Source organism: Poecilia formosa, unplaced genomic scaffold, assembly GCF_000485575.1.
Source record: "Poecilia formosa unplaced genomic scaffold, Poecilia_formosa-5.1.2 Scaffold25, whole genome shotgun sequence".
NCBI lineage: Eukaryota > Metazoa > Chordata > Actinopteri > Cyprinodontiformes > Poeciliidae > Poecilia > Poecilia formosa.
The window spans coordinates 2,955,797-2,967,312 of NW_006799964.1; the positions used below are offsets into that span (position 1 = coordinate 2,955,797).

General features: G+C 37.2%; 1 protein-coding gene across 4 annotated transcripts; it reads right to left on the reverse strand.

Annotated features, from left to right (window-relative positions):
• Nucleotides 1-30: 30 nt before the first annotated feature.
• ercc8 (excision repair cross-complementation group 8) lies at nt 31-11,438 on the reverse strand. 4 transcript variants are annotated; one of them, XR_001661642.1, is made up of 13 exons: nt 11,059-11,438; nt 10,176-10,271; nt 9,743-9,844; nt 9,413-9,536; nt 7,548-7,629; nt 6,567-6,635; nt 5,071-5,137; nt 4,380-4,483; nt 3,892-4,016; nt 3,127-3,324; nt 1,420-1,515; nt 1,227-1,313; nt 31-459 (listed from the first exon to the last, which is right to left on the reverse strand). XR_001661642.1 is itself a non-coding variant. In XM_007548158.2 (12 exons), the coding sequence occupies exons 1-12, from the start codon at nt 11,133-11,135 to the stop codon at nt 394-396; spliced, it is 1,206 nt and encodes a 401-aa protein (XP_007548220.1). In that variant the 5' UTR covers nt 11,136-11,438; the 3' UTR covers nt 31-393. The 4 variants fall into 4 exon arrangements, 3 of the variants coding, with proteins under 3 accessions (XP_007548220.1, XP_016525007.1, XP_016525008.1); XM_007548158.2 differs by lacking the exon at nt 1,227-1,313; XM_016669521.1 differs by having other exon boundaries at nt 31-1,313.
• Between the last annotated feature and the right edge of the window lie 78 nt (nt 11,439-11,516).

The following is an 11,516-nucleotide window of genomic DNA, read 5'->3' on the forward strand; positions in this document are numbered from 1 at the left end:
ATACAAATAGATGCAGCACCGAAAACGAAATCAAATTACTTTTGAAAATAACATTTTATTGATTTAAAAAAAAAAAAAAAAAAAAAAAAAAATATGGGGCTACAAAATGAGCTCTACTTGTAAAAGGTCCCTTTGGTGCCACTTCAAAATAGCACAGCAACGGAAAATGTATAATTTAGTATCAAATGTTTCTAAACATAACATTGATTATAGTTCTATGCAAAACAACAAACACATATTTACATATTTCTATAAGTTTTGAAGGCTGTCGTCTCTGCTGTCAAACATCTGACAGCAGCAATTTACATAAACCCAAAAAGAGAATTCCTTACACTAGCTTTTAATTAGTTTATTTGGCGTGCCTCGGCCGTCCGCACATTCCGATCCTTCTTATTAATCTTCATCGCTGCTCCAGTTGTCTTGAAAGGCAGGGTTCACAGCAGAAAGGCCGACAGCAACCTGCGAGGAATTAAAATATCTACATCAGCTTCACATGCGAAGACGACGCATTTCTCTGAGTAGAGCCTTCACAAAAATAAACCATACATGTAACTTACAACATTAACACGGCGGATATTTGTGACATATTACTACTAACAAGTGTCGCCGTGTTCCAGATAATGCTGACTTGGCATAATTTAAATTCCCAGGATGACATTTGTGGTTTCACTAGAACAAAACCACTCCAGCACGTTTCTGAACTTCATTAGGAGGCGGCTCTATTTTCTGCCTTTATCACCACTCTTCACACAGTAATGGTTAAAAAAATAAATAAATTATATGAAAATAATGGATGTAATAAAAATCTTTGCAATATCAAACTTGAGATGCCATTTAAAAAATACATTAGGAAACCTGTAAATCCAAAGCAGTGAGATTCTTATAGGCTTTACTTTAGATAAACTTTTTTTTTAATTAAAATATTGACAAACCATGACTGCAAAGGCAGTGTTGATACTGTTGATGTTTAGAGTTGAAATGTAGTTACTGTTCAGGCACTGAATAAATGGCAAACAAACGCAGATGGATTTTGTTTTTATGGGATTCAAAAACTGTATAGCATCAATCAAAGTAAGTCACACAAACTGATTCAGGCACGTTGTGTACTAAATACACGTGAAATGTTTTAGGGGCTTGCTTTTTAATCACGCACACTGGAAGCTGATTTGGAAAGACCTGTGTAAAGACAAATATGAAGAGGGAGAGCATTCAAAAGAAGGAAAAACCTGTTTGAGTATTCTCGTCTGAGCTTTGAAACCAGACCTACAGCCTATCCTTTAAAAGGGTGGAGATTTTCCATTGAGCTCAAATCTCTAGTGAAAACAAAAGCAGTCATTAAAGTCAGCTCTATCTTAGACGTTTCTTTAATTTTCAGAATTCTTTCTTCTGTTGATACTTTCAATTTTTAACGGCCTGTACCTTATTTTCACCATTGGGCTCTTCTTCCACGTCTGCGGTGCGGACGACGGGTACCCACGACAGCAGGTTACCGTCTTTACCTCCGCTGTACAGCTCCTGCACACAAACAAGCATCTCTACGTGTCACCTTAAAGTCCCCACAACAATTTCCCAATGGCGCCAGCCTTAAATTCAGTTATTGGGGCCAAGTGTACAGTAATTAAAGGACCTAGAAACAGCCACTCAAGCAAGTTGTCTCCTCAGAGACATTGAGTTAGCTTTGGGAATGATTGAGTTCAATGTAATTGAACAGGAATAAATAAAAAAAGTATGCTTTCAGGACTAAATGTCCTTTCTTGGAACTATGAGGTGATGAGCTGCTAAGCAACATTCTTATTATTCGTCACACGTCGAAAATGTGTGTGTGTGTGTGTCACCGGATGCACAAACTACCAAATAAGGCTGACAGAGGTCGAATGACACTCTGCGCCCCTCCTTAAAGACAACTAATCTAAGCTGATCTAATTGCTCTTTTGATAATTTGTCAGTAATATATTTCCATTTGTTTAAAAGTTGAACATGGCAACAAGCCTACATGATTCATCTGAATCTCCAAAACAAAACTTTATTGACATTTAATATACATAAAAGTCAGCAGAAAACTGTTGATGTTTACCAACTTGCCATGCAGTTTTAGAAATTTGTACCATAAAATATATGACTATTACACACAGCATTTATGAGAATATTTAACAGCTCTGGAGTTGTCTTATCTTTTTTTTTTTGTGCAAATTTTTAAAATATACATACAAAATTTTACAAAGAATTTAGGGGAAATATTTCTACAATTAAAATACTTGTGGGTTTTTTGTCTGTTTTTTTTGTGTGGAGCACAAAAAAACAGATGGAAATAAAAGAAAGAAGAAGAAAGAAAAATAAAAAAAGACATAAAGAAATGTCAAAAGGAAGTGACAAAGTGAGGAAGGGAAACATAAAGTAAACAACTTTGGGGCTATTTGACAAAAAGTAAAGTTTGTGAAAACACATTAACATTTATTTTGAACCACAACAGCCTAGAACAATGCATCCATCACAAACAAGTATTTTCTGTATCAAGTTCCAGTTAAAAAAAAAAGAAAAAAAAAATCATTTTCAAGTGGACAGATGTGAAACTGAACTTTTTGTTTCAATTTCATTTGGTGTTTCGCAGCTAAGCTGAAAGCTGAGAATAATTTCATGCTGCTGTACAGTCCTGAACTGTCAGCCAGTTCAAGCAGATGTCAGTTGCGGATCTTAGTAGTGACATTACAGACTAAAATAAAACAGTCCTCACTGTCCTGACTTATTAAAAATGAAGCATTAAACTTCATTTTACATTTCTACACACATTAAGTTTAATGTGTGTAGAAATGGTCTAACTGTGGGAATTATGAACAAACTGTGGGAATTGTGAACAAACGGCAAGCAGCATGGGAGTAACTGCTTCTTCAGCTCCACAAGAACACCTGCATTTAAATTTATGGATGCAAATGTTGACACGGAAATCTTATCTGTCAAAGGGAGTGGCTGTCACATTGAGAGCTGAGGTGATGGGTTTATGAACTAAGAAGACAGACAACCTGACATGGACTTTCCAAGCGCACAGGAGAGAAACGTCGGACCGATCCGGAACTAATGAGTCGTGCTGATAGGGGGCCACGTGTAGCCTGGTACTTTGGAGAGTCTCACCTGGTAGTCTGGGTGAAACTCGCAGCAGTCCACGTTGTTGTAGTGACCCCGCAGCATAGTGATCAGTTCTCCTGTGTGCAGAGCGTACACCGCCACCGAGCTGCCGCACGGCACAAACACAAACTCTGGGCTGCAGCCGTGAGACACGGAGAACTGCAGCCGTTTACGGCTCTCATTGCAGACCTTCCCATAATTCACCTGAGAGAAACAGGAAAAGAAACTGGATGTGTGGGATGGTTGAATTATTTAGCTTCACGATTGTGAAACTAAATAATTCTCATTGCTAAATGGTTAAAAATGTCACTGCACATAAACTAGAAGAATATATACAAATGGGCATATTACATCAACACCTTTTCTCCTTGGGTCAAATTCTTACTTACTGTAGCTCTGATTCACTCCTTAGACATCTGGCTAAGGTGGTTCAAGGTGTCCTATTACATAATCATTACTGAAGTTTGACATTTGACCCAAAGAGATGTTTTTTTGGCCTTTAAGTAAAGACTGTGCCTCAGTTTCATAAGCTTATTAACTGTGGTGTCTATTTATCATATACTTTTATTTTACATTTTAACATTTAGTAGCCAGGTTCTCAGAAAAAAAAAAAAGGAATGCAGTAAGTTTTATGTATTTTTACTTGCCATTTGTACATGTTTTGAGAAGATGCTCAGCCAGTGAAACAGGTTTTTTTCTTCTGTAGCTGTGTCTTTTGAAATGTAAATCAAGGATGGCTATGAGGACAAAATCAGATTGCGGGAACCTTACCAGCGTGTTTTTCCCTGTGGCGCTATTCCATAGCCTCATGCGGTCATCTGTGCCGGTGGTTAGGAGGTAGAGGCCATCAGAAGTAAAACACAGACCATTCACTCTGCCGTTATGGGCTGTGTTTTCTAACCAGAAACATGTAAAACATTTAGATTTGAATGTTTTCCTCCACTTCTGCTGGACATTTACGACAAAGTTATTTTTTATTTCAAAAGGTATTGGCGTACATAAACATGTTTCAATAGAGAACTATTTTTATGGGTTCAGTAATGTGTGTGCATCCACAGACCTTTCAAAATTACAACAATCCAGTCATTTTCCTATCATTTACATTGATTTATGATATATTTTTGTAACATTTATGTACAACATAGTACGACTGATGGTTAAAAAAAATCACAGGGCAGTGAAAATAGGTATGATAATTCTTGAAGGTGTCTAAGCCCATGATAATTTACTATAACAGCCTGAATAATTGGGAAACGAACCTGCCTGTGACGAGGCTTTCGACTTCTCTCCGTTGTGCTGATCCAAAGTGAAAAGACTACCTGAAGCTCGCCGCACATCCCAAATGTTCACCTTGCTGTCTGCACTTAGAGGAAGGAATAAAAGACATTATTTGCGCACTCACTTTCTCCTTGTCCGTACATGACAGAAGCCAGTGTGTTTTAATTTCGACTGGCATCTGCAATAAAAAGAAGCTCAATATTGTTTATTTACAACAGTGTTTGTACCCTAATTCTTGTTTTTAAAGGTCAATTTTCTGTTGGGAATTACCATGCTTGGCTCATTATAACATCCGTACATTACTCTAGGCTCCTCGCTGTGCCAGTAGTTTTCAAAATCACTTACAATCCAAAGGCAGAGTGGTGCACCGATCCCAGTGGGTTAATTAGCAGGTCTAATGTGGCATGAAAATAGGTGGGGACTGTATCCACCATATGCTAAACTGACAGCGCCACTAAACCACCACATTGCCTGTCTGGTAGGGACGTGTTACCATTATCCTTGACTCTAAATGTGGCCAGATGGCTGGGATGTCATATGCCACAATCAGCTGGGCCACACCATAGTGGAGATCGCGACAATTTAAATTAGCATCGTCTGTGTACGATGCTCAAACGGCAAACTAGGTTCAGTTAAGAAAAAATATACATACTGCTGCAAAGCAGAGCTTACCTGGCAGTTGCTAAGATGTTCTCGTATCTTGGCGACCACCGCACAGCCAGCACTTCTGCTCTGTGACCTGGATATGCAAATATTATACTGGTTAACACATAAATATGGACGCAACCACACATACTGTGCAAATCGACAGCTTACAAAGGTTTAGAAAATTTCCATTAGAGATGCATCAATCACTTCTTGAGGGATTTGAAATGATGGCGAATTTCTTCTAGGTTGACTGAGCTGTGATTGCCAAGCTCCATACTGATTTTAAACTTTATTCATCAAATACACCAAAACAAACTACAACCATTTTGAGTTTCTAAGTCAATAACCAATAGCTTGTGCTTTGATAAATGTTTTCTGTTTTCACTGTAAATCAGATAAAGGATAATTTATCTTTTAATAACCTTTGGTGCATTATTGGGTATAATCTTAGAATTCCTACTTTTTTTATTATTTCAAAACCGCTGCCTGCATCAAAGAATTTGCAGTGCATTTATTTATTTTTTTGAATCTTTTATACGTTAACATGTCTTTGGAAAAGAAGAATCGGAATTAGTCAAAACTGGAAAAAAAAAATAAAATAAAAAAAAGAGAGAAATTTGAACTAATCAGTTAAACCCTAATTGATGCATCCCTTTTTTGTGAATGCATTTAGATGAACCTTTAGCCATGTGCCTAGTTAAAGCTCTGCTGACAAACTGACGACAGCCTCGGTTTTATCGTCATGAACTTAGAACGCCTTTTTCTCTTGTGGTTCCTCCCATTAGGGTTTGCGCAAGACTGGTTATTCTGCCTTTCTCAAATGCAAATTTGTGTCTAATACAACTTCTTTAAGATCCAATAAAAATGAAAGCTCTTTCTTTATTATCCTGAATTTAGTTTGTCACAAATCTATGTAAAAGAATGTCAACTCTGAGAAAAATACTCATCATGCAACTTTAAGAATTTTTATTATTCAGGACTATCAACTATTTGCGTGCTTCCTTGAATTTCTACTGCAAGACTTCACCAAATATAACATTTGACCAATTCTGACTGTTAAATCTATTTTAATACAGCTCTATTTATTTACACAGAGCAAAGTCACAAAAAAAATATATATATATACACACACACACACACACGCACACGCACACACACACGCACACACACACACATCTAATCTCAAGGCTATTCACAGAACATACAAATTAAAACCATAATCAGACGTCTGCAGTCCAGTGCGGTCCACATTCAGTTCCGATCACTCCCAATATTTAGTCGATTTAGGTCCAATTACATTTACTCTCATTTGATCCCAAATATAACAGTGAAGTCAAATTCATTTGATGATTTAATGCCAAGAGGTAAAAGTTATCTATTTAAGGAAGTCCAGATGATTACATCAGTTTTAACAAAAACAATTATATTCTATGTTGTAGCTATGTTTTATGCACAGAAAGATTAATCTTATTTTAAACATTTTTAAATTGTCAAAAGTTATTGTACAAAAGAACACAAACCCTGAAGAACGTGGATCCGTGAACCAGACTTCAGGTCACAAAGTTGAATTTTAGGGTTTTTGGTACCAACTGGAAGCACAGACACACACACACAGGTTTGTCTTAAATTACAACAGTGATAAAAGAGAAACAGATGATAAGCACAGCCCTCAAAGTATATGATACCAATCATAGTTTATTTACGTGGTTTCAAAATAACAATTCTTCCTATTAGCATCCAGCAATTACCCTCATGTAAATTCTGTCAGAATATTTTTCACAACATTAAAATTCTAGAATCTTACAGATAAGATTTGGTTAAAACAACTGGTGATAAGCGACAGACTCACACACCCTCTTCCTTTTGAAGTCATGAAAAAGGGAAACGCAGATATACATCATTCACAAAACCAACTATTGCTTTAGATGGTGGTTAAAGTATGACTTGATAGAAAACATTAAATATGTGAGTTCAAATTGCTTTTCAGGAAGTTTCCTTTAAAAGCCTTTGTTTCCATGGAAACAAAACCACAGTGTGGGGGATGCCTGTAACCTGTTTGACAGGCCTGTCTGAGAAGGAACACCTTTGGTCTTGAAGCAGGAGGCAGGCTGAATGTACTGGTTTCTGTATGCGACAAGGAACTTATCAGTGTGTTTGTGAGAGGACACACACTCAGCAGGCCCGACGAACCTGCTGGTCCTGCTTCGTTATCCGGGAACGAGGAGATTCCGACAATGCTTCTCCGCTGAAGTGAGCTCATATGTAATCAGTTTCTGATCCTATTCTGTCCCCTCCGGGTTGATGTCATTTCACAGCCTGAGGTGCGTTGCGAGGGGTTCTGTCTGTGTTGTTTTGTGGAGCAACATGTAGCACAAAAACCGAAACCAAGGGATTTCTGCCCTTGGTTTTGTGTTTGAACACAACGCAGGAAGCGCAAGAAAATTCTGAGGATGTTTCGTGTTAATAGGATGAGCAACAAGTCACGGTGAGAGAAAACACACCTGCGATGAGACTATGCTTCCTGGCAATGGGCGACAGGTGGTGACTGTAGACATTCCCCTCAAACTCAAAAACTTCAGCTGGCTAAAACAAAAAAGCAACAAAGAAAAAGGGAGCAATTTAAAATCGGATGATTAATTAAACAGATTAATTGAACAACAGAAGCCTTATGGTTTGGTGTGGATAAATGTCAGCAGAAAAAGAAGAAGAAAGAAAAACAAAGATCATTGAAAAAAATGAATATAAGAGGGAAAAGAGAGAAGGCACAGCAGCTCAGCGCTCACTCGGGCAGCCACTGGTGGTTACAATGCAAATTCTTCTGCAAACATGAAAAGCTTCTGTGTGCTCCATCTGTCAGTGAGTGCCAGCACGAGCATGGACTGTGCCAGTGGGGAGAGGAGGACAAGGGGGTTGGCGGGGTGGTGGTGGGGGGGGCGTTGCACAAACACTCAGTCACACACATACAGAGGAGGATCTGTTTGCATACAAATGTCACACACAAAAATGGAAAAAAAAAAAGAGACAAAGAGAACAACAATGCAAAACACACAACACATTTGGAAAAAGGAGAGAGCGTGCATTTGCGTGGCGCTCACACACAAATAGAGTAAACTAATTAAAAGGTTAGTGGGTTCTTTTCTGTCCCTTCTGCGACCTTTAGAGGCAACCGTGGTGCCAGCGTAACTCTAGCACAGCTCTGGGCCTGCCATATGGGACGTAGAACGGAGGGACGCATGAAGCAGAAAAGAAGAAAGACAGATCGAGAGGTGGAGGGAAGTGCAAACAGAGGGAATCAATATGCTGAAGTTAACGTAAGAGGTAGACTGTGAATATAAAAAGCTTACACACCCTGTAAGGAGAAAATTTGTGGCATAGCAAAAGAAACCAATTCAGAAAATGTACGTGCTCTATAACACGGACAACTAAGTTAAAAATCAAACAGATGTTTAAGGTGAAAAATAAAAAAAAGCATAGTACTGTTGTTGCATAGTTGTTGATATTTGGCCAATTTTCTTTGAAAAGTGATCCAATTGGTCAACTTCTAAAATAATGGCCAAAGTCAAAAGGGAATTTTTTTTTTGCTAGTATCAAGTCTGGCAAAAAATGACTTATTATTATTATTTTAGGAAGGTGACAAGAATTTAGATTATGCAGGCATCTACATGCATCTACTGTGCCATTTGTTCACTGACTTGGATCAATGCTCTGAATAATTCTTGTTATCACAGATAAAGTTCCTCTAAAACTTTAGTTTTCTTGAAGAGGCCTGGAGGTTTTTTGATCATGTGGCCCGACATTCATAAATCCCTCCACTTTCCCTGAGGCACCAAATCAAGTATAATAAAAAAACAATTATTTTAGTAATCTATTATTCTATCAGTTATTCTGAGAATTAATCAGACGTAAACATTGGCACATCTGCAGATTTACGGTAATCACCTAAGATTCACACAATTTGAAAATACATAAAAATTGCAAATAATTCAGTTTTTTTTTTTCAGTAAGCAAAACATTGCTGTTATTGCATCTAAGGTGCAATAACAGCATTCATTTAGTGAAAACTTGATTATTTGTTGCTAAGTATGCATCTACAGCTAAAAAAAATATTAACATCAACAAGTGAAAAGCTCAGCCTTTTCTGCTTGACTTAACCATCAATACAGTGTAGGGCTGGTCTGCTTCTTTTTAGAAGGTTTTCTTATTTTAAATGCAACATGTATATATTTTTTTTTTGTAGTTTTGGCTTTAACTCTTCTGGGGACTGATACATTTAGACAATGAGATCTCTTTGATGCATTGGATGCATATCAAATGCTATGGCACAGAGGTATTGTAGTAAATACGTTTTGTAGAGATCACGGCTTACCTTTAAAGTCTCTGTGTCCCACACTTTCATGGTCTTGTCAAAGGAACTAGAGACAAACATTCCTGTGTCATAAGGATACCACTGAACTGTCTCCACACTGAATTTGTGGACATGTCGACTTGACCTGTGAAAACAAAAATCATAGTCAAACCCTCCTGACATAACTACACTAAATAGTGTTTTCTGTTCATGTTTTAGTATTGGTAGGACATAAAAATGAATTACTGTGTTGTGTTACATCCTTGCAAAAAAATCTTGTGAGCAACTTGAAAACAGAACAATAATAGATTGCTGCCCTCTAGCGGATGACATAAATAAGTTGCCATTTACCTTCCAACAGTCCGGACGGGTCGGCAGGTGTACTGTTGTTTCCCACTGTGGTTCTCCAGGTCATAGATGACAATAACTCCATCTGCCCCTCCAGACAACATACTAACAAATGGGAAAATATTTATTCTCAAAACAAATTACTTTGTCTAAATATGTATGAATTTTACATGACTCCCATTCTTTAACATAATTTGCTGCTTGTAAATTGGCATTTAAAAATAGAATACTGCAAATATGTTGCCCTATTGGGATCTTATCACTTTTTCCAAGAATATTTTCTATTAGATTAGTGGATAGCTCTGGTTAACTACAAATCCGAGTCTTAGTAATATGCACAGGTGTAACAGTATAGTGATGAAACAAAAACTTGAACTCCAATAACATTAATTCTGTGAAATATAACTGTAGGGAAATGATGACTGAGTGAACTTACTATCTGCCTTCAATTGCATCAATGTCAATGGTATTAATCCCATTTCCATGAATCCGGTCCACATCTCTGTCAGGATTTAGCTTCAGACTGAGGACTCTGACAGATACAGAAAGAGAGAAATTGCGTGAAACCTGATATTAAGACGACAGATTTTGAAAACAATCTGCTGAATAAACATTGGGGTACAGTGGGGTAAAGTTACAGTTATCAGATTAAAGGCTGTTTTATAAAAGCTAGAAATATTTGCCACAAGACGTGCAATTTTAGTCCATGCCTGCTTCTTCGTATTCTTTACTCATATACTAATAGTACACATTATATTATTATAGTTGTAAAGCAAGATGATTATAATCTAATCATCTAATAGATATTTGATTCACATCATCACTTTCCACAACGACTTTTTGAAGATCTTATTTAATTTTCCTTCAAGATGAAGAAAGTATTTTTGAACTGAATTCAACTTCGATCATTACAGCCTTACTCTTTAGACAAGGGGTTTCCTCACCTGTCTGTTTCTGACCTACAAAATGAAAAATGTATCAGGGTAATGACCCTCGAGGGTAAAAGAGAAAAATTATTTTAATAAAGTAGCAAAGAATTTAAATATACCACTTTGGTACGCTTCCTTTGAGATATTCCAGTTAGTATATAAAAAATTATTTGGCATGATGATTAACAAGATGTTTAAATAACCAATAAATATCACGCAGATACTTGAATTAGAAAATCTAATTTATATTAATCTTGAGTCATTAGAACTTCCCCGTACAACAGTGTCGCAAGCCATTTAACTTAGCCAGCTATAAACGATTTACAAACACTTCAAATCTACCAGAGAATACATCAGCATATTTAATATTCATCGTACAGTTTCCCTCACCTTCTCGTTGACTCAGCACGTCTAAGTCGCAAAGGGTCATCCACACCGGCCTGTCTTGCTGATAAGAATCCCAACATTGCATCAACTTGAGGAAATTTGGTTGTAGAAATAAAAACTCACATTTATTTCCACCAGTGGTATCTAAAACAGCTTAAAGGTTAGCATGTCACCGAAGCTAAGGTGAGTTTACTCCGCATGTAATCCATGCGGAATACATGCGAATTATATAAAGCATTTTAAAGCAAAACGATTTGCGTTAAACCATTTTACGCATTTAAAAAAACGTCTAAGTACTGTAAGGTGCTATTATTGCATTTTTGATGGTTATTTTGAACGAAACCTAGCTAGCTTCACATAGGTTCCAAACAATGAGCCGCCATATTGCCTAGTGACGCAAAAACAACAATAACGGCTGTGATTGGTTGGAGCAATGTGACTGACCAATCACGAAACGGGAT

Excerpts from the sequence above, each read along its gene's own strand:
- ercc8 (XM_007548158.2), bottom strand. The coding sequence starts at position 11,135 with ATGTTGGGATTCTTATCAGCAAGACAGGCCGGTGTGGATGACCCTTTG. Across the intron at positions 10,272-11,058 it reads CGTGCTGAGTCAACGAGAAG|AGTCCTCAGTCTGAAGCTAA; the intron begins GTGAGGGAAACT and ends TGTATCTGTCAG. Across the intron at positions 1,516-3,126 it reads AGTTTCACCCAGACTACCAG|GAGCTGTACAGCGGAGGTAA; the intron begins GTGAGACTCTCC and ends GTTTGTGTGCAG.